This window comes from Hemitrygon akajei, chromosome 3, assembly GCF_048418815.1.
Source record: "Hemitrygon akajei chromosome 3, sHemAka1.3, whole genome shotgun sequence".
Lineage (NCBI taxonomy): Eukaryota > Metazoa > Chordata > Chondrichthyes > Myliobatiformes > Dasyatidae > Hemitrygon > Hemitrygon akajei.
Genome location: NC_133126.1, coordinates 36,273,562 through 36,293,493, shown reverse-complemented (window position 1 = coordinate 36,293,493; position 19,932 = coordinate 36,273,562). Strand labels below are relative to the sequence as shown.

At 41.1% G+C, this 19,932-nt stretch overlaps 1 protein-coding gene across 7 annotated transcripts in view; it reads left to right on the top strand.

The window, feature by feature from the left end:
* Window positions 1-19,932, top strand: part of ttc8 (tetratricopeptide repeat domain 8) — a 36,014-nt gene that overhangs the window by 4,104 nt on the left and 11,978 nt on the right. For 3 of the 7 annotated variants that reach the window (XM_073039567.1, XM_073039568.1, XM_073039569.1), the window contains 6 exons: window positions 12,118-12,147; window positions 15,461-15,581; window positions 16,943-17,006; window positions 17,752-17,911; window positions 18,022-18,111; window positions 19,652-19,696. In XM_073039567.1, the coding sequence (XP_072895668.1) occupies window positions 12,118-12,147; window positions 15,461-15,581; window positions 16,943-17,006; window positions 17,752-17,911; window positions 18,022-18,111; window positions 19,652-19,696 (510 nt within the window). Of the gene's footprint in view, window positions 1-11,834; window positions 11,902-12,117; window positions 12,148-13,449; window positions 13,552-15,460; window positions 15,582-16,942; window positions 17,007-17,751; window positions 17,912-18,021; window positions 18,112-19,651; window positions 19,697-19,932 lie in introns of those variants that run through there. The other 4 variants (XM_073039571.1, XM_073039572.1, XM_073039573.1 and 1 more) reach the window with 4 other exon arrangements.

The window sequence follows — 19,932 nt, the reverse complement described above, 5'->3', positions numbered from 1 at the left end:
GCTGCTGCTAAGTTAACAAATTTCATGTCACATGCCAGTGATAATAAACCTGATTCTGATTCTGAGATGCAAAGTGTTCCCCTATGCAAACCACTGTCGCTTGCTCTGTCTCATTTCCTAATAGTAGATCAAGTATCGCAGTTTCATGTTGGAACTTCTATATACTGATTAAGGAAACTTTCCTGAACACATTTGACAAATTCTGTACTATCTAGTCCTTTAACAGTTTGAGAGTCCCAGTCAATATGTGGAAACTTAAAATCATCTACCATAACAACCTTGTGCTTCTTGCAGCTGTCTGTGATCCCTCTGCAAATTTGTTCCTCTAAATCCCTCGGACTGTTGGGTGGTCTGTAATATAGCCCCATGAACATGGTCATACCTTTCTTATTTCTCAGTTCCACCCAAAACGCCTCACTAGACGAGTTCTCCAGTCTGTCCTGACTGAGCACTGCTGTGATATTTTCCCTGACTATTAATGCCACCCTTCCTCCTTTAGTCCTTCCCACTCTGTTGCAACTGAACCCCGGAATATTGAGGCAACACACACAAAACGCTGGTGGAACGCAGCAGGTCAGGCAGCATCTATAGGGAGAAGCGCTGTCGACGTTTCAGGCCGAGACCCTTCGTCAGGATTACGATGAAGGGTCTCGGCCCGAAACGTCGACAGCACTTCTCCCTATAGATGCTGCCTGACCTGCTGCGTTCCACCAGCATTTTGTGTGTGTTGCTTGAATTTCCAGCATCTGCAGATTTCCTCGTGTTTGCCCGGAATATTGAGATGCAGGCCCTCCCCCTCCTGCAACCAAGGTCTTATTGATGGCTACAATCTCATAATTCAGATGTTAATCTATGCCTGAGCTCACCTGCCTTTTCTATGATACTTCTTGCATTGAAATATATGCAGCTCAGGACATTAGTTACACCTTGATCAACCTTTTGGTTCCTGACTGAGGCTTTAACAACATCTATCCACAACCTCTCAACTAACTCTGGCTCCCATTCCCCTTGCAACTCTAGTTTTAACAAGACCCACCTTCACTGGAGGAGGACCCAGTGATCCAAAAATCTTATGCCCTACCTCTTACACCAATTCCTTAGCCACGTGTTAAATTGTATAGTCTTCCTATTTCTGGCTCACTAGCAAGTGGCACAATTGGCAATTCTGAGATCACAACTCTGGAGGTCCTGCCCTTTAACTTAGCACCTAACTCCCTGAACTCCCTTTGCAGAACCTTGTCTCTCATCCTACCCATGTCATTGGTACCTACGTGGACCATGACTCTGTTCACCCTCTCACTAATGAATATTGAGGACTCAATCTGAAATGACCCTGGCGCCTGGGAAACAACATGCCATCTGGGAATCTTGTTCTTGTCTATAGACCCTTCTTTCTGTTCCCCTAACTAACAAATCCTCCATCACCACAGCTCGCCTCTTCTTCCTCCACTTCCCTTCTGAATCGTAGTGTCAAACTCAGGTGCCAGAGACCTGACTGCTGTGATTTTCCTCTGCTGGGTCATCCTGCCATCTCCCACAACAACCCCCCCCCCCCCCACCTCCCACCCAACAGTATCCAAAGTGATGTACCTGTTGTTGAGGGGGATGGCCACAGGGGTACTCTGCACTGGCTATTCAACCCCTTTCCCCTTGCTGACTGTCACCCAGTTTCCTGTGTCCTGCATCTTGGGTGTAGCTACCTCTCTATCGAGTGGCAAACCAGAACATCTGCAGATGTTGGAAATCCAAGCAATACACACAAACAAAATGCTGGAGGACCTCAGCAGGCCAGGCAGGATCTATGGAAAAACATTCAGTCAACGTTTCAGGGTGAGTGGTGCTTGAAAGTTTTTGAACCCTGTAGAATTTTCACTATTTTTCCATAAAAATGACCTAAAATTTAATCAGATCTTCATGTAAGTTCTAAAACGAGATGAAGAGAATCCAATTAAATAAATAACACGAAAGCATAATACTTGTTCATTTTTTCAGTGAGAAATATTATCCAATATCACATGTAGTTTTTGGAAAAAGTATGTGGACTTTTGCTTTCAGTAACTGATATGACCCCCCCCCCCTCAACCATACAGCAATAAATTTAACTAAATGTCCAAATGTTTCCGATAACTGTTGATCAGTCCTGCACGTCGGCTTGGAGGAATTTTAGGCCATTCCTCCTTACAAAACTGCTTCAACTCTGGGATGTCAGTGGGCTCCCTTGCATGAACTGCTTGCTTCAGGTCCTTCCACAACATTTCTATAGGATTATTGTCAGGACATTGACTTAGCCATTCCAAAACACGAATTTTCTTGTTTTTAATCCATTCTATTGATTTACTCTTGGCTTTTGGATCATTGTCTTGTTGCATTATCCAACTTCTATTAAGTTTCAGCTGACAGACTACTACCCTGACATTCTCCTGTAAAATGTCTTGATACAATTTTGAATTCATTGTTCCCTCGACAATTGCAAGCTGTCCAGGCCCTGAGGCAGCAAAGCAGCCCCAAACCATGATGCTCCTTCCACCATGCTTCACAGTTGGGACGGACTAACAGTTTTGGTGTTAGTGTGCAGTGCCCTTTTTCCTCCAAACATAACAATGTACATTTGTCTCATCTGTCCATAGAACATTGTCCCAGAAGTGTTGTAGAACATCCAGGTGGTCTTTTACAAACTTGAGACATGCAGCAGTGTCAACAGGGACACTGGAGGTTTCCCTGCCTGGCCCCTCTATTGTTCCAACTGAGCAAATATAAAGAAAGAAGAACAATAAATTGTGGGGAGGGGAGGGGGTTGAACCTTATACCTACAGTTTTTTCGCCTTCTCCTACTGAAGCCTCACCTTGATGAAGCCTCAAAATCTGCACTGTAACTCTGACTACTCCAACAATGGCTCCTCCACTTGCCCCTGTCTTTCTTTAATCTGTTCTTGCCAATCTGTTCAATCAATCCCAATTGATTGGCTGCTGCTCAAAGATCCATTCGTTAATGCTGTGAATTGCTGCCTTTTCTACTCAATCGTCTTCTCAGGTTTCAGGTCTCTCTGATTGAGCTCTGCTTGAAGCTCACCCTTATGTGTTCACCCTCCTGAAGGAAACTCACACATTGTCCTCAGAAACTAAAATGATATGGTCATCGGGAGATGTGGGAGTTCATGAAGGTGCCTCCATGTTTTGATGGTCAAAGCGAACATTAAAGGGATTGAGCTCATCTGGGAACAAAGCCTTGTCGTCACCTGTGTTGCTTGGTTTCACTTTGTAGGAGGTGATAGCATTCAAGCCCTGCATCATTCAGTGCTCAAATTGCCACTTGATATGTGAGATGGCTTTCTGGAGATTGTACCTGGACCACTTGTATCTTACTTGGTCACCAGACTGGAACACCATTGTTCTAGTAGTAGTGAGTAGTAGTGAGGTTGGGGATGGTATTAAACAGGAAATTAGAAATGCATGCAATAAAGGAACAGTAGTTACAATGGGTGACTTCAATCTACATATAGATTGGTTGAACCAAATTGGTAAGGGTGCTGAGGAAGAGGATTTCTTGGAATGTATGTGGGATGGTTTTCTGAACCAACATGTCGAGGAACCAACTAGAGAGCAGGCCATTCTAGATTGGGTATTGAGCAATGAGGAAGGGTTAGTTAGCAAACTTGAAGTGCGAGGCCCCTTGGGAAAGAGTGACCATAATATGGTGGAATTCTTCATTAAGATGGAGAGTGACATAGTTAATTCAGAAACAAAGGTTCTGAACTTAAAGAAGGGTAACTTTGAAGGTATGAGACGTGAATTAGCTAAGATAGACTGTCAAATGATACTTAAAGGGTTGACGGTGGATATGCAATGGCAAGCATTTAAAGATTGCATGGATGAACTACAACAATTGTTCATCCCAGTTTGGCAAAAGAATAAACCAGGCAAGGTAGTGCACCCGTGGCTGACAAGGGAAATTAGGGATAGTATCAAGTCCAAAGAAGAAACATATAAATTAGCAAAAAAAAGCGGCACAACTGAGGACTGGGATAAATTCAGAGACCAGCAGAGGAGGACAAAGGGCTTAATTAGGAAAGGGAAAAAAGATTATGAGAGAAAGCTGGCAGGGAACATAAAAACTGACTGTAAAAGCTTTTATAGATAAATGAAAAGAAAAAGATTGGTCAAGACAAATGTAAGTCCTTTACTGTCAGAAACAGCTGAATTGATCATAGGGAACAAAGACATGGCAGACCAATTGAATAACTACTTTGGTTCTGTCTTCACTAAGGAGGATATAAATAATCTTCCAGAAATAGTAAGGGACCGAGGGTCTAGTGAGATGACGGAACTGAGGGAAATACATGTTAGTAGAGAAGTGGTGTTAGGTAAATTGAAGGGATTAAAGGCAGATAAATCCCCAGGGCCAAATGGTCTGCATCCCAGAGTGCTTAAAGAAGTAGCCCAAGAAATAGTGGATGCATTAGTGATAATTTTTCAAAACTCCTTAGATTCTGGATTAGTTCCTGAGGATTGGAGGGTGGCTAATGTAACCCCACTTTTTAAAAAAGGAGGGAGAGAGAAACCGGGGAATTATAGACCGGTTAGTCTGACATCGGTGGTGGGGAAAATGTTAGAGTCGGTTAACAAAGATGTGATAACAGCACATTTGGAAAGAGGTGAAATCATCGGACAAAGTCAGCATGAATTTGTGAAAAGAAAATCATGTCTGACGAATCTTATAGAATTTTTTGAAGATGTAACTAGTAGAGTGGATAGGGGAGAGCCAGTGGATGTGGTATATTTAGATTTTCAAAAGGCTTTTGACAAGGTCCCACACAAGAGATTAGTGTGCAAACTTAAAGCACATGGTATTGGGGGTATGGTATTGATGTGGATAGAGAATTGGTTGGCAGACAGGAAGCAAAGAGTGGGAGTAAACGGGACCTTTTCAGAATGGCAGGCAATGACTAGTGGGGTACCGCAAGGCTCAGTGCTGGGATCCCAGTTGTTTACAATATATATTAATGATTTAGACGAGGGAATTAAATGCAGCATCTCCAAGTTTGCGGATGACACGAAGCTGGGCGGCGGTGTTAGCTGTGAGGAGGATGCTAAGAGGATGCAGGGTGACTTGGATAGGTTAGGTGAGTGGGCAAATTCATGGCAGATGCAATTTAATGTGGATAAATGTGAGGTTATCCACTTTGGTTGCAAGAACAGGAAAACAGATTATTATCTGAACGGTGGCCGATTAGGAAAAGGGGAGATGCAACGAGACCTGGGTGTCATTGTACACCAGTCATTGAAGGTGGGCACGCAGGTACAGCAGGCGGTGAAAAAGGCAAATGGTATGTTGGCATTCATAGCAAAAGGATTTGAGTACAGGAGCAGGGAGGTTCTACTGCAGTTGTACAAGGCCTTGGTGAGACCGCACCTAGAATATTGTGTGCAGTTTTGGTCCCCTAATCTGAGTAAAGACATTCTTGCCATAGAGGGAGTACAGAGAAGGTTCACCAGATTGATTCCTGGGATGGCAGGACTTTCATATAAAGAAAGATTGGATCGACTAGGCTTATACTCACTGGAATTTAGAAGATTGAGGGGGGATCTTATTGAAACATATAAAATTCTAAAGGGATTGGACAGGCTAGATGCAGGAAGATTGTTTCCATTGGTGGGGAAGTCCAGAACGAGGGGTCACAGTTTAAGGTGTTACGAAAACCCCGTAACCAGGTAACTTACCAGCAAAGATAGATGGATCAGCTGAGTCGGATGCTACTATTTTCAAACGTTTTATTCAACAAGGGCACAAACGTATGGTTAATACAAAACATTCAAATCGTCAAAACTCAATCTAAAACACCGGTGTAACCATAATCAATCAGAAATAAGCTCAATCGTCGTCTAGGGGTAATGTAGATTTTATATCGTTCACTGGATATCTAAAAGTCTTTTAGATCACGGCAGTTTCACTTAGTTGCCGGCGGAAGTGTCGCGTTGGTGCACTTTTAGTTAGAAAGACAGAGAACATGAAGCATTTACCCGACAGGTTTTCCAACCCGTAGGAGGTAGTCGGAAGTCTCGTTGGGGAAATGGACTCTCATCTGTGGCTTCCCCTGTAGCTAGGCCGTCTTCCGTGGTGAAGTCGCCAATCCCAGGCAAGGGAAGGACGCACACGAACCCCACCACCGGCTGTAGCTATTAAAACGCTGTCGCTGGATTTCTAGCGTTTCTCCTTCGTGTGTTTCCTTGGTGCATCTGAGGGTCCTCCCCTCAGACCCGCCTTTATACTTCTTCACGAGATCGCAGGTGTCAATCAAGTTGCAGGTAATGCGATCTCTCTCTCAATCAGCCCACTTTGCCCGAGGGCTTTTCAGGTGGTCTCCATGAGACAATAGTCAAAGTCACTTTTATTCTGCTTCCTGGGAGAACGTGGTCTTTCGCACGTCTCTCTCTCTTGGGTCAGTTGACCCCCCTTAACTAGAGTTCTTGCGATTTTCACAAAGGAGGGGGCCAACGGCATAACAAAGGATAAAGGGGAAGCCTTTTAGGACCGAGACGAGGAAAAACTTCTTCACACAGAGAGTGGTGAATCTGTGGAATTCTCTGCCACAGGAAACAGTTGAGGCCGGTTCTTTGGCTATATTTAAGAGGAAGTTAGATATGGCCCTTGTGGCTAAAGGGATCAGAGGGTATGGAGAGAAAGCAGGTACAGGGTTCTGAGTTGGATGATCAGCCATAATCATACTGAATGGCGGTGCAGGCTTGAAGGGCCGAATGGCCTACTCCTGCACCTATTTTCTATGTTTCTATGTTTCTGGCCACCAGCAGATTATGGATCTCATTGTTCTTCAGGAGTCCTGGTCCTCTAAGGAACACACTGAATGATTTTGTGGAGAGACTATCATCCGATCATCCTTTAGTGATTAAAGTTTGGTTTGGAATTGCCACTTTGCATGTAAAAATGGCTTTCCAGAAGTCGTACCTGGACCTCTTATATTTTATTTGGTTGCCAGATCTGAATGCCACTGATCTGGTCCTCAGCAGATTGTGGATCTCATAGTTCATCATGGTTGAGGAAGATTTTGTGGGATCACACTCATCTACAACTGTTTTATTAGGTAACGAACCGGGTCAGGTCACAGATCTGTCAGTGGGTGAGCATCTGGGGGACAGTGATCACCGCTCCCTGGCCTTTAGCATTATCATGGAAAAGGATAGAATCAGAGAGGACAGGAAAATTTTTAATTGGGGAAGGGCAAATTATGAGGCTATGAGGCTAGAACTTGCGGGTGTGAATTGGGATGATGTTTTTGCAGGGAAATGTACTATGGACATGTGGACAATGTTTAAGGATCTCTTGCAGGATGTTAGGGATAAATTTGTCCCGATGAGGAAGATAAAGAATGGTAGGGTGAAGGAACCATGGGTGACAAGTGGAGTGGAAAATCTAGTCAGGTGGAAGAAGGCAGCATACATGAGGTTTAGGAAGCAAGGATCAGATGGGTCTATTGAGGAATATAGAGTAGCAAGAAAGGAGCTTAAGAAGGGGCTGAGAAGAGCAAGAAGGGGGCATGAGAAGGCCTCGGCAAGTAGGGTAAAGGAAAACCCCAAGGCATTCTTCAATTATGTGAAGAACAAAAGGATGACAGGAGTGAAGCTAGGACCGATTAGAGATAAAAGTGGGAAGATGTGCCTGGAGGCTGTGGAAGTGAGCAAAGTCCTCAATGAATACTTCTCTTCGGTATTCACCAATGAGAGGGAACTTGATGACGGTGAGGACAATATGAGTGAGGTTGATGTTCTGGGGCATGTTGATACTAAGGGAGAGGAGGTGTTGGAGTTGTTAAAATACATTAGGACGGATAAGTCCCCCGGGGCCTGACGGAATATTCCCCAGGCTGCTCCACGAGGTGAGGGAAGAGATTGCTGAACCTCTGGCTAGGATCTTTATGTCCTCGTTGTCCACGGGAATGGTACCGGAGGATTGGAGGGAGGCGAATGTTTTCCCCTTGTTCAAAAAAGGTAGTAGGGATAGTCTGGGTAATTATAGACCAGTGAGCCTTACGTCTGTGGTGGTAAAGCTGTTGGAAAAGATTCTTAGAGATAGGATCTGTGGGCATTTAGAGAATTATGGTCTGATCAGGGACAGTCAGCATGGCTTTGTGAAGGGCAGATCGTGCCTAACAAGTCTGATAGAGTTCTTTGAGGATGTGACCAGGCATATAGATGAGGGTAGTGCAGTGGATGTGATCTACATGGATTTTAGTAAGGTATTTGACAAGGTTCCACACGGTAGGCTTATTCAGAAAGGCAGAAGGCATGGGATCCAGGGAAGTTTGGCCAGGTGGATTCAGAATTAGCTTGCCTGCAGAAGGCAGAGGGTCGTGGTGGAGGGAGTACATTTAGATTGGAGGGTTGTGACTAGTGGTGTCCCACAAGGATCTGTTCTGGGACCTCGACTTTTTGTGATTTTTATTAATGACCTGGATGTGGGGATAGAAGGGTGTGTTGGCAAGTTTGCAGACGACACAAAGGTTGGTGGTGTTGTAGATAGTGTAGAGGATTGTCAAAGATTGCAGAGAGACATTGATAGGATGCAGAAGTGGGCTGAGTAGTGGCAGATGGAGTTCAACCTGGAGAAGTGTGAGGTGGTACACTTTGGAAGGACAAACTCCAAGGCAGAGTACAAAGTAAATGGCAGGCTACTTGGTAGTGTGGCGGAGCAGAGGGATCTGGGGGTACACGTCCATAGATTCCTGAAAGTTGCCTCACAGGTAGATAGGGTAGTTAAGAAAGCTTATGGGGTGTTAGCTTTCATAAGTAGAGGGATAGAGTTTAAGAGATGCGATGTAATGATGCAGCTCTATAAAACTTCTAGTTAAGCTGCACTTGGAGTACTGTGTCCAGTTCTGGTCACCTCACTATAGGAAGGATGTGGAAGCATTGGAAAGGGTACAGAGGAGATTTTACCACGATACTGCCTGGTTTAAAGAGTGTGGATTATGATCAGAGATTAAGGGAGCTAGGGCTTTACTCTTTGGAGAGAAGGAGGATGAGAGGAGACATAATAGAGGTGTACAAGATATTAAGAGGAATAGACAAAGTGGATAGCCAGCACCTCTTCCCCAGGGCACCAGTGCTCAGTACAAGAGGACATCGCTTTAAGGTAAGGGGAGGGAAGTTCAAGGGGGATATTAGAGGAAGGTTTTTCACTCAAGAGAGTGGTTGGTGCGTGGAATGCACTGCCTGAGTCAGTGGTGGAGGCAGATACACTAGTGAAGTTTAAGAGACTACTAGACAGGTATATGGAGGAATTTAAGGTGGGGGGGGGGGTTATATGGGAGGCAGGGTTTGAGGGTCGGCACAACATTGTGGGCCGAAGGGCCTGTAATGTGTGTACTATTCTATGTTCTATGTTTTTATAAAGTCTGTGAGAGCTGTGGCACATTCGTACAGATTCTCTGAGTCCTTGAACAAAGCCCACTCCACCCACTCAAAGCAATCCCATAGCTGCTCCTCTGCCTACTGCGACCACCCCTTTGTTGTCCTTACCTCTGGAGTCTTGATTTTTTAGCTTCTGCCTGTATGCAGGTAGGAGGAGGACAGCCAGATGATCAGATTATCTGAAATGCAGACTAGGAATTGAATGGTGGGTATTCGTAATTGTAGTATTGCAGTTCTTGAGTGGTTCAAGTAGTGTTACAGGTGACATGTTGATGATAACTGGGCAGAGGTTTCTTCAAACAATCCTGATTGAAGTCCTCAGCATTGATTTAAAAGGCATTGGGGTAGGTTGTTTTTGTTTGCTGATCACCATCCTCAATACATTGTATAACATTGGCCTTTATCGGTAAGTAAACTGGTCTGGGTCATGGAAGAGAACTCTCTTGGTGAGTAGAATGGTTGGCATTTAATCTTTAGATGTTCCATGTCAGGGGAACAAAAGTGCAACAAACTGCTGTGTCTGAGCATCACAAAGAGTTTATAAAGAAACACAGACCCCAGCTTTTGCCTTCTCCGATTCAGCAGTCTGCTCTGGATGCTCAATCTGCTCAGTCTGCCCTCAGGGTGTCTGAAGATAGCCATGTCTCTATGAAATCATATGCACTGATGCCATTTGCTGTCAAGCATTCCTCTAAGTATCTTCAAGTTGATATATATCATTTTTGTGATTTGCAATAATTCTGAAACGCTTTGTCAAGCATACCTGCTCCATCCACCATAAGTGGAACTTCCTGGTGGCCAAACATGTTAATTCCAATTGCAACATGTCGCCCCATGGCCTCCTCTTGTGACAAGATGAGGCCTCTCTCAGGGTGGTGGAGCAACACCTTATATTCTATCTGAGTAGGCTCCAACCTGATGGCATGAATATTGATTTCTCCTTCTAGTTAAAAAAATTTCCACCCCCTTCCTCTATTCCGCACACCGACCTTGTACCTCTTCTCACCTGCCTATCACTTTCCCCTGGGTGGGTCCTCTCCTCCTTCCCCTTCTCCTATGGTCCACTCTGCTCTCCTATCAGATTCCTTCTTCTCTAGACCTTGACCTTTCCCACCCAACTGGTTTCACCTATCATCTTCCAACTATCCTTACCCTCTGCCCACTTTTTATTCTGCCATCTTTCTCCTTCTCAGTCCTGAAGAAGAATCTTGGTATACACATTTGCAACTCCTTGCTCAAAACTAGAATGTACTCCAGCAGTTGGTTGGTGATAATGTGAGACTTTGGCCACGTAGTCCTTATGTACCTTAGAGAGATTTTTACATTAATCAATGTCACCCTTAGGTCCTTTTGCTTATGTATTCAGCTTTATTCTATTATACAAGTGTAGTTTTGGCAAATACATTGACAGCCTTAAGGTAGCATTCTGCGCCCTTGTCATCATTGTAGGCCTCCGTTAGTCTCGATAGACCATGGATTTGCACCTTGGAAAGTTTCCAGGGCACAACCCTGGTAAGGTTTTTTTAATGGAAGACCAGCAGTTGCCCAAGCTGCAAGTCTCCCCTCTCTATTCCACCGATGTTGTCCAAGGGAAGGGCATTAGTGTCATTATTATGCTATTTAGAACAATGGCAAGTATATTCATAATGCCTCCCCATCTATTTACTTCAACAAATGATTGTTGCAATATGAACAAGTAACAAGCATAAAATTGTCAGTTGGTCTTTTGAGCCTCTTCACACGATCATAATTCAATATGGAATAATACAGTACAGGACAGGCCCTATGACTCATGATGTTGTGCCAAAGTAATTCAACCAATGACTTCTCATTAATCTAATCCCTCTTACCTGTACATTGACCATATCCTTCCCTTTTCTGCATGTTCACGTGCCTATCAAAGGTTTCTTAAATATTTCTATCTGCCTCTAATACCAGAACTCCTGGCAGTGCATTCCAGGTCCCTACTTCTCTATGCTTTAAAAACATCACATCTTCTTTGTACTTTTACCCCCCCCCCCCCTTACGAATATATGTCCTCTAATATCAGACATTCCTGTCCAAGGAAAAAGATACTGGAAGTTTATCTATGTCCCCATAAACTATATCAAATCTCCTGTTGACCTTTGCTGCTCTAGAGAAATAGGCCCAGCATGTCCAGTCTCTGCTCATAGCATGTGCCCAGCAAACCACACAAATCCTGCTTAACCACTTCTGCCACCCTCTCCAAAGTTTTCATATCCTTCCTATAATGAGGTAACCAGAATTGAACACACTACGCTAAATGTGGCGTAATCATTAAACTTTATCTGCCACTTATCTGCCAATATTTGCAGCTGATATATCTGTTGCTGTATCCTTTGGCAATTGTCCATACAATTCACAATGCTATAATCTTGTGTTATCTACAGGTTTACTCACCAACTCTGCAAACCTCTATCCAGAATAAAAAACACTCACCACTACCCTCTTTTATGGGTAAGATTCCATGAATGTCTTTTAACAATCATAACCTGCTACTAGGCACAATAACTTGTGGGCAAGGCAAAGAATACTAATTAGTGGTTTGCAATATCCTATGAGGAAAAGATATTGAATTTTCATCTCGTATGATAATTAATTGTGCTATATTATAACAGTTCTACTTAATATTTAAAGTGATATTTGTTGAATTTCTTTTTCATGCTTGCCAAGGAAAATGAAATTAAAACCATTCTAACTGAGGTAAAGATAAATCTCACAAAACTAGATTCCCCGACATCCTTTCCCACATTTTTCCTTTGTCCTGTAGCTATGAAATCCTTGCAAAATAAAAATCTTTTGGTTTGGAAATAATAAGTGTTTCTGAAAGTCAGTTAAGTTTACTTTTGATGAATAATAGTGGATAAGCTCAAGCATTGCTCATTGAGGAAGGCTTTCTTTGAAGTAAAAGATTTTTGGTTTTGTTTTGAAAATGTTTTGCACTGCATCCAACTTATTTCCTGGCCATTTCTGCCCCTGCTTTGCACCATTCTTTAATGTGCTTGACTTCCAGTCAAGAATGGCACCAATGAACAACAATTCTTTGGGTGACATCTTCAGGATAGCCAATCTCTTCAATTCTTCCACCTTCTCTATGTGTTCTGCTTGTTTTTTTTTACTGGATTGTGTTAATGCCATGGGCCTGTGACGTGCAGTTTGAAATTCGATCGAATGATCTAGAACTCTGCTGTGGCTGGAGAGCTGCCTCGTGGAGGAGGCCAGAGACGGGGACCTGAAAAGTATTGAGGACACAAGCTGTCTTGTGGAAAAGACCAGAGACAGGACGTGGGGTCATGAATGACTACATCTCGAAGTGGCGAGGAAGATTGAAGCATTGAGGTGAACGTGGAGGAGGTCAGCAGTCGATCTGAACGAAGACCACAGGCTCAGTGGCTAGGTTAGCAGCGTTTACATTTGGACCTGGCATGGCAGTCGCTTTTCATGGAAGGACTGAGTTGGTGCGGCCACACTCCTTGAAAGCTGACGGAAAAATGTTTTTGATATTCTGAGATTTGTGTGATCAGTGATTTCCTTATGTTTTTGGTGCTTTTCTTTCTTGTTGCTGATTGGCGGTGGGTGATATGTTAATTTTTATGCGAGGAATAAGTTGGGGATTTGGGGTCTGATTATCCTGTTAGTGTTTTTCTATGTTGGTGAATCTGTTCTTGTTTGTGAGACGGGAGATGGGGGTTTTGTTGCTGTTCTTTTCAGCGAGGAGGGGGCTGGGAACTTGATGCTATCATCGCTTTTTTTTGTGAGGGAGTGGGCAGGGATTTGATGTTATCGTCGCTTAGGGAGGGAGTTGGGGCTTTTGGGTTTTGTGGGTCTGGGCGATTCCTTAGGTTTTTTGTGCGAAGGAGGTGGTATTGGGGTTTACGAATTTTGTTTCTTTTTCATTTTTCTGTTGGGGGAGGTGATGGTTTTCTTTTCAACAATTCCCATGGTCTTTCTGTGTTTCATGGCTATCTGGAGAAGATGAATATCAGAGTTGTATTGTAAATGCATACTTTGGCAATAAAATAAACCTTTGAACCTTTTTTCCTTAACCAAAATTTACTTCAGTCAGTTGTTGTATTGATGCCATGGGAAATAAGTATTGAAGATTTAGTAAGTATTGCTAGTTTTTTTAGTAAATACATTGAGAAGAAGGCTTTTAAATGGTCCAATGGAGGAAGGACTTATTGCACTCTTCTATGCAACAGCAAGAAATGCCACACCTGTACTTTCACCTCTTCCCTTCCCTCCATCCAGGGTCCCAAGCAGTTATTTCAAATGAGACAGCTATTGAAAAAGATTTGTTCCAATTTACTATGGTATACACAATGTTCACCAAGTGATCTTTTCTGCATTTCAGAAATAAACCATAGATTGGGTATTGAGTTTGGAAGGCTACAACATGCCCAAACAGTAAATAAAGTGCTTTAGCTTAATTACTTTGGGTCTCGTTTTAACACTGAGGGAGCTATAGAGAGATAGATTAGAGTGGGCTTGTAAATTAAAACAGCATTCAACTCTCTAACAACCCTCATCTTGTAGTTTTTATTTCAATTTTCTCCCAATCTTTCTTTCTCTAAATACCTTTGTTGACCAGATATTCTCTAACCTTCATGCGAACCCTGACTTGCTGTACTCTGGTTTCTATTTTGTTCACCAATACATTTAACTCCATTTTCTTCCCTCTCTCAAGATGTTCATTCAAGCAGCTTGTGTATTTGCCTTGAAACCTCTTTACAGCCTCCTTTCTACTCTTAATCCCATTGATTTTTTTTATCAAGAGCAAAATTGGAAAATATAACGACCTGCTCCTCAGCCAAATTGTTGATGCAGACTGTGAATAGCTGGGCCCTAAGCATCAACTCCTCCAGTTCTCCTCTAATTACAGTCTGCCAACCTGAATAAGATTTGTTCATTGCTGGTTTGTTTTCTCTCCAATAATCAATTTGTAATTAATTTCAGAACAAAATCCATAATTCTGTGTGTTTCTAACTATATTGGGTCCATAAAAGCCTTCTCAAGATTCAAGTATACCACTTCCATTGCTTTTCACTTTTCTATACTACTGGCTCATCCTCAAAGAACTTGTATACAGCAGTCAAAATTCTTCAGTAACACCTGCTTTTATTATCAACATAATATTTATGAAATCAGACACTAAAAATAAATGTTAAATGTTAGAACCCCAAAGCCCCCCCCAGCTCCCTTCTCCCACACATAAGCAGCAGTAAAGCAACGCCCCCCTCCCCCACCAGCAAAAAAGCTTTGTTTCTGGACTACAGCAATCAGAGCCTCATTGTTTCTGTTATGTAGAAGCATTATGCAGAAACTTTGCCTATTCTCTCAATAATCGGGTTTGCTGTGAGAAAAATAGTGAGGCTGCTGTGTATACTGATATCGGAGGAAATCTGGCAGCAGTTTTTGAATATATGTGAAAAGATCGAAATTCATTTTTCCTTCACAGACTGTGGATTATTGTTATCTTTGAATCAGTGAATGACTAGAACTACTATATTTGCCCACTATTCTTGCTGTAAAACATTGAAGGTGTTCCGATTTACTGAATAAAACATAACTGAAATTTTATTTGCATACTAAGCCATCATTCTAACATTTATAGCAGTGAATTTTTTTGTGGAATCTCATTCCCTTAAAAATCTTTTAAGATATGGCTTTGAAAATATTCTGAATGATTCTTTACAAGATTTCTGTTAATCAACGTACTTAACATACTGGCTATAAAATGTTCTAAAAATGAGAAGTATGTTTACTTTCTGGTCTGCCATCTGTCTGATTGGTTATTTGGACAATTTAGTTACATTCCAGTGGTTGCATGCCACTAGTCCTTGCAGAAGGGACATGATTGGTTCTACGTCAGAGGTAAGCCATTCTTTTGCTGCTGATTAGAAAGTCCTTGGTCCCTTATCTGCTCCTCTATTCTATACAAGCTTTGTTTCTCTAGTTCCAATTTGATGTCAAGTTGTAATCATAATTTTGAAATGGATATTTATTTATTCTGTAGGCGGCATGGAGCTTGAAAACACGAGCCTTAACAGAGATGGTGTATGTGGATGAGGTAGACGTAGATCAAGAAGGAATAGCTGAAGTAATGCTGGATGATAGTGCTATTGCACAAATTGCCCGTAAGTACTTCAGTAACCAGCTTAGCTGATAACTTTTTAAAAAGTTCAATCAGATAGATCTTAGGACTGAAACTTACAGATGGCAATATGTAGGATATCTGGCAAGCAATGAATCAGACTTAAACACATTTAGAAGAAAAACAACAGATTAGCAAAATATGTAATCAATTTTAATGAAGTATAAGATGATTCTTTTGAGATGAAATGAAAGGAGTGGGAGAGTACACACAATGGGGGAATTGAAAAGAAAGGAAATGGAGGAACAGAACCCATCTGTAGATTTCTTTGATTGATGGATACTGATTGTCATACAGAAATGTAATGCTGTGGTCAATTTTGAAATACTATTATATTGTAAAAACAACTTAAAACACCAAAGTACTGATTCCTAAGTCTAATTAGAGGTAAGCTACCAATATTTTGAAAGAAGATAGTGCTGAAGTAATTTTTTAAAAACATGTAAATAAATGATTTTTTTGTTTCAATGTTATTGTGAGGACCTATCAATTTAAAATTATTACTGAAAATGAGAAAAGCAATGAGAAAATTCATTGAATAAAATTGCTGGACATGAAGTAATTTACCAAGGGTAGTGTTTGATGTAGACCAATGCAATTTGGCTTATGAAAGTGCTGCAAGTTTTTCACAGTACATGTGCCTCACCCTACTGGAGCACATGACAGTAAACTCAATGACAATTTAATAGAGAAGCTAGAAGAATAAATAAGGAAAACTATTACCTGTGTGGACCTTGTTGACGATCCCTCAACAGGGATTTATATGGGAAAAAATGTAAATATTTAAAACAAGAAGCCGTGGAGTAAGTATGATGAAAAAATTGATGTTGAATTGATCTGCAAAATTGTGAAGCAGATATGGGTGGGAAATGGCTTGTTCAGCATTATATATCTTTAAAAAAACATTTGCAATCTATTGCTTGACCATTTTACCTGGAGGGCATCATACACAGATGTTCCAACTTAGGTAGTCAAGTTTCTCAAATAGGATATGATACCTCTTTCTTTTACAAGTTAAAAATATTAATTGTTCATACTTTACTGCCTTTTTAACATATTTGCTTTGGTTTAATGTATTTGTAATCAGTAATGTACTAAAATGAGAACCTCAGCAAGCCAGACACCATCTCTGAAGGGAAATGAAGAGTTGATATTTTGGGCTGAGACCCTTCGTCAAGACTTCAAGCATCTGCAGAATCTATTGAGTCTATGTACAAAAATCACCTTTTTTAATTTTGTCACTGTATAAAAATGCGATTTGCCTACAGCAGCTGATGAAACAATATTGGGATTTTTGAACTGATTTTTACAGATATCTCTGAAGAATATTTGTTTTATTTTTAGGACCTGGAACCTCTTTAAAACTCCCTGGAGTCAATCAAGGAGGAGGTCCTAGCCTGGCTGTCAGGTATTGTGGTTGAACTATGGATTCCCTTGATAATTTGGTTACATGTGGTGATAACAAATTGCACAAAGCAGGAAATGTTCTGTTTTGATTTTGTCTGTGCAATGCACTGGCTAAGCTCAGCTGGAGTGAAATTTCAGATAGCTTCGAAAATCCTTTAGTTTACAAAAGTGGAAAACTTACATGGAGCTTTGCATCCTGCTAGAAGGAAGGAAAGAATAATTTATTTATATAGGACCATTAACAACATATACTTTTACCAAAGAGCTATAGTTTTAAAAAGAACTTGAAGTGCAGTTACTGCAGTAGTATAAGAAAATAATATTTGAATATAATTATGCTTGGTCCTTGTTTAGTTTGGTCAGCTTGGTGTCTGATTTATACAAGGGCCTATCAAGATATCTCAGAATTCAAAGCTATCCAAACTGTAAAATTTCTTTTTCCCCAAAAATGGAATGCATAATCTGTTGCCATTATGATGTGCTGTTTTACCCAGGTCCAAGACATTATTTTTTATCATCTGGCAATAACATAGCACTGACTAGACACCTTAAGTGCTAAAGCCTTTTTTAAAAAAAAGTCTTTAAAAAATACTTTGTGAGGAGTGTACTTGCACAGCCAACCACTTATGCTACAGAGCATTAGACTGCAGGATTCTGCAAAAGTGAATTATAAGAATCTCGCCTCCCCCCATGGAATTTGTTTTTTCCCCTGTATTTCTAATCAGACTGTTTATCTCTTCTCACAGACCCATGTCTCAATCTGGAAGACCCATTACTGGGTTTGTAAGACCAGGCACCCAGTCTGGCAGACCTGGCACTATGGAGCAAGCTATCAAGACTCCAAGAACTGCCTACACAGCCCAACCAGTGACAAGTGCTTCTGGTAGATATGTTAGGCTAGGAACGGTAATTTTTTTTCTAGAGCAATATTTTCTTTCAAATCTAAGGTATTTTCATTTTTATTTATAAATTAATTTAGAACCACAACTAAAAATATTTTTTCCATCTTTCTATAGGCTTCCATGCTTACTAACCCTGATGGACCCTTTATTAATTTATCCAGACTGAATCTAGCTAAGTATGCTGGAAAGCCAAATTTAGCTAAGGTTTGTACCAGACTTTAAATGCATAGGCCCAAAGTTTTTGCTGACTTTGAGACTTGTGTATTAAAATTTTTCATTTCTTCTAAATCGACTTTCAGGAATTGCAGTGGATATTCACATTAAGCTTATACTCTTAATCCTATTTTCTACTTTATTGACAAAACTATGCCAGGTTACTCATTACATTTTTAATAAGTTTTGTTTTAAGGAATTACATTCTGTTGTCATTTCTATTTGCAAAACTTGTGTAATTTCTAACATCATTTGGATTTCTGACTGCACCCATGACAGAAACTCTGAACCATAATCTTCATTGTATTTGTTGGAAGCATATTTTTAAGAAGTCTCATTAGAGTAATTGCTTAATGAATATTTTATTAATGGTACTTTTGAAGTTGAGATTTAAAACCTGTATTTTGATATTGTTTTAAATATTATTTCTACTTCAGCAGTTGCTTGGGCAGAGCTAGGACTTTGATCCAGCACCAATAAATGTTGAGGTTTTAGAAGATGCCAGACGTACTTAGAAACATAGAAAACCTACAGGACAATACAGGCCCTTCGGCCCACAAAGTTGTGCCGAACATGTCCCTACCTTAGAAATTACTAGGCTTAACCATACCCTCTGTTTTTCTAAGCTCCATGCACCTATCCAAAAGCCTCTTAAAAGACCTTGTCATATCCGCCTCCACCACTGTTGCCAGCAGCCCATTCCACGTGCTCACCACTCTCTGAGTAAAAAACTTACCCCTGACATCTCCTCTGTACCTACTCCCCAGCACCTTAAACCTGTGTCCTCTTGTGGCAACCATTTCAGCCCTGGGAAAAAGCCTCTGACTATCCACACGATCAATACCTCTCATCATCTTATACACCTCTATCAGGTCACCTTTCATCCTCCGTCGCTCCAAGAAGAAAAGACCGAGTACTTACCACAGACAGGTTCTTAGGTGCAAGTCAAACACTAATATAACTTTAACTAGGTTGTGTAAGTCTAAATTGCCTTAGGGCCATCTGTGGAATATGTCAACAAACAATAAAGGATCAAATTTGGTCCAGCGAATTTTTTTTTGTAAACATTTCTTTATGAGCCATAGGGAAGTCTTTTTGGCTTCTTTAACCATGATTGCATCTGGGCCATATCTTAGTTGATTACTTTGATGCAGTTCTAGAATGCAGCTTACAAGTAGGAATTTAGCTCTTTTCTGGAGGTGATTAATCCAGATCTAGATCCCAAAAAGACATTCCTTTAATTGCCTCGTGACTTGAGCAAACTGAGCACACAATTTAATATTACTCTGAAAATACAAACAAAACATTACATTTACCATATGCAGTAGTCCACAAATGAAAACTGGTAGTAGAATTGGCTTTTGGAAAAAACAGTGGCAGCAAAATCTCCCTCTTGGATTTTTCCTCCAATTATTCAAAACAGACATTTTTTATTACAAAAGGGGATTGTCGGGTGTGTAAATTTTTTAAATTAGAGTTATCAATCCTGAGTTTGGGAAGGTTAGCTAAGGTGGATTTGTTTTTTTTTCAGGCACTTTTTGAATATATTTTTCATCATGAAAATGATGTCAAAACTGTAAGTCATCAATAAATCCTCAATATTGTTTTTACCATGGGCATGCTTGTTTATACAGTATATATACTGTGCAAAAGTCTTAGGCACCCCAAACTTTTATATGGTTTCAGATAGTATAGCCTCCACAGAACCCTGATCTCAACATTATCAAGCCTGTCTGGGATTACCCAGAGAGACAGAAGCAAGCAAGACAGCCAAATTCTACAGGTGAACTGTGGCAAGATCTCCAAGATGCT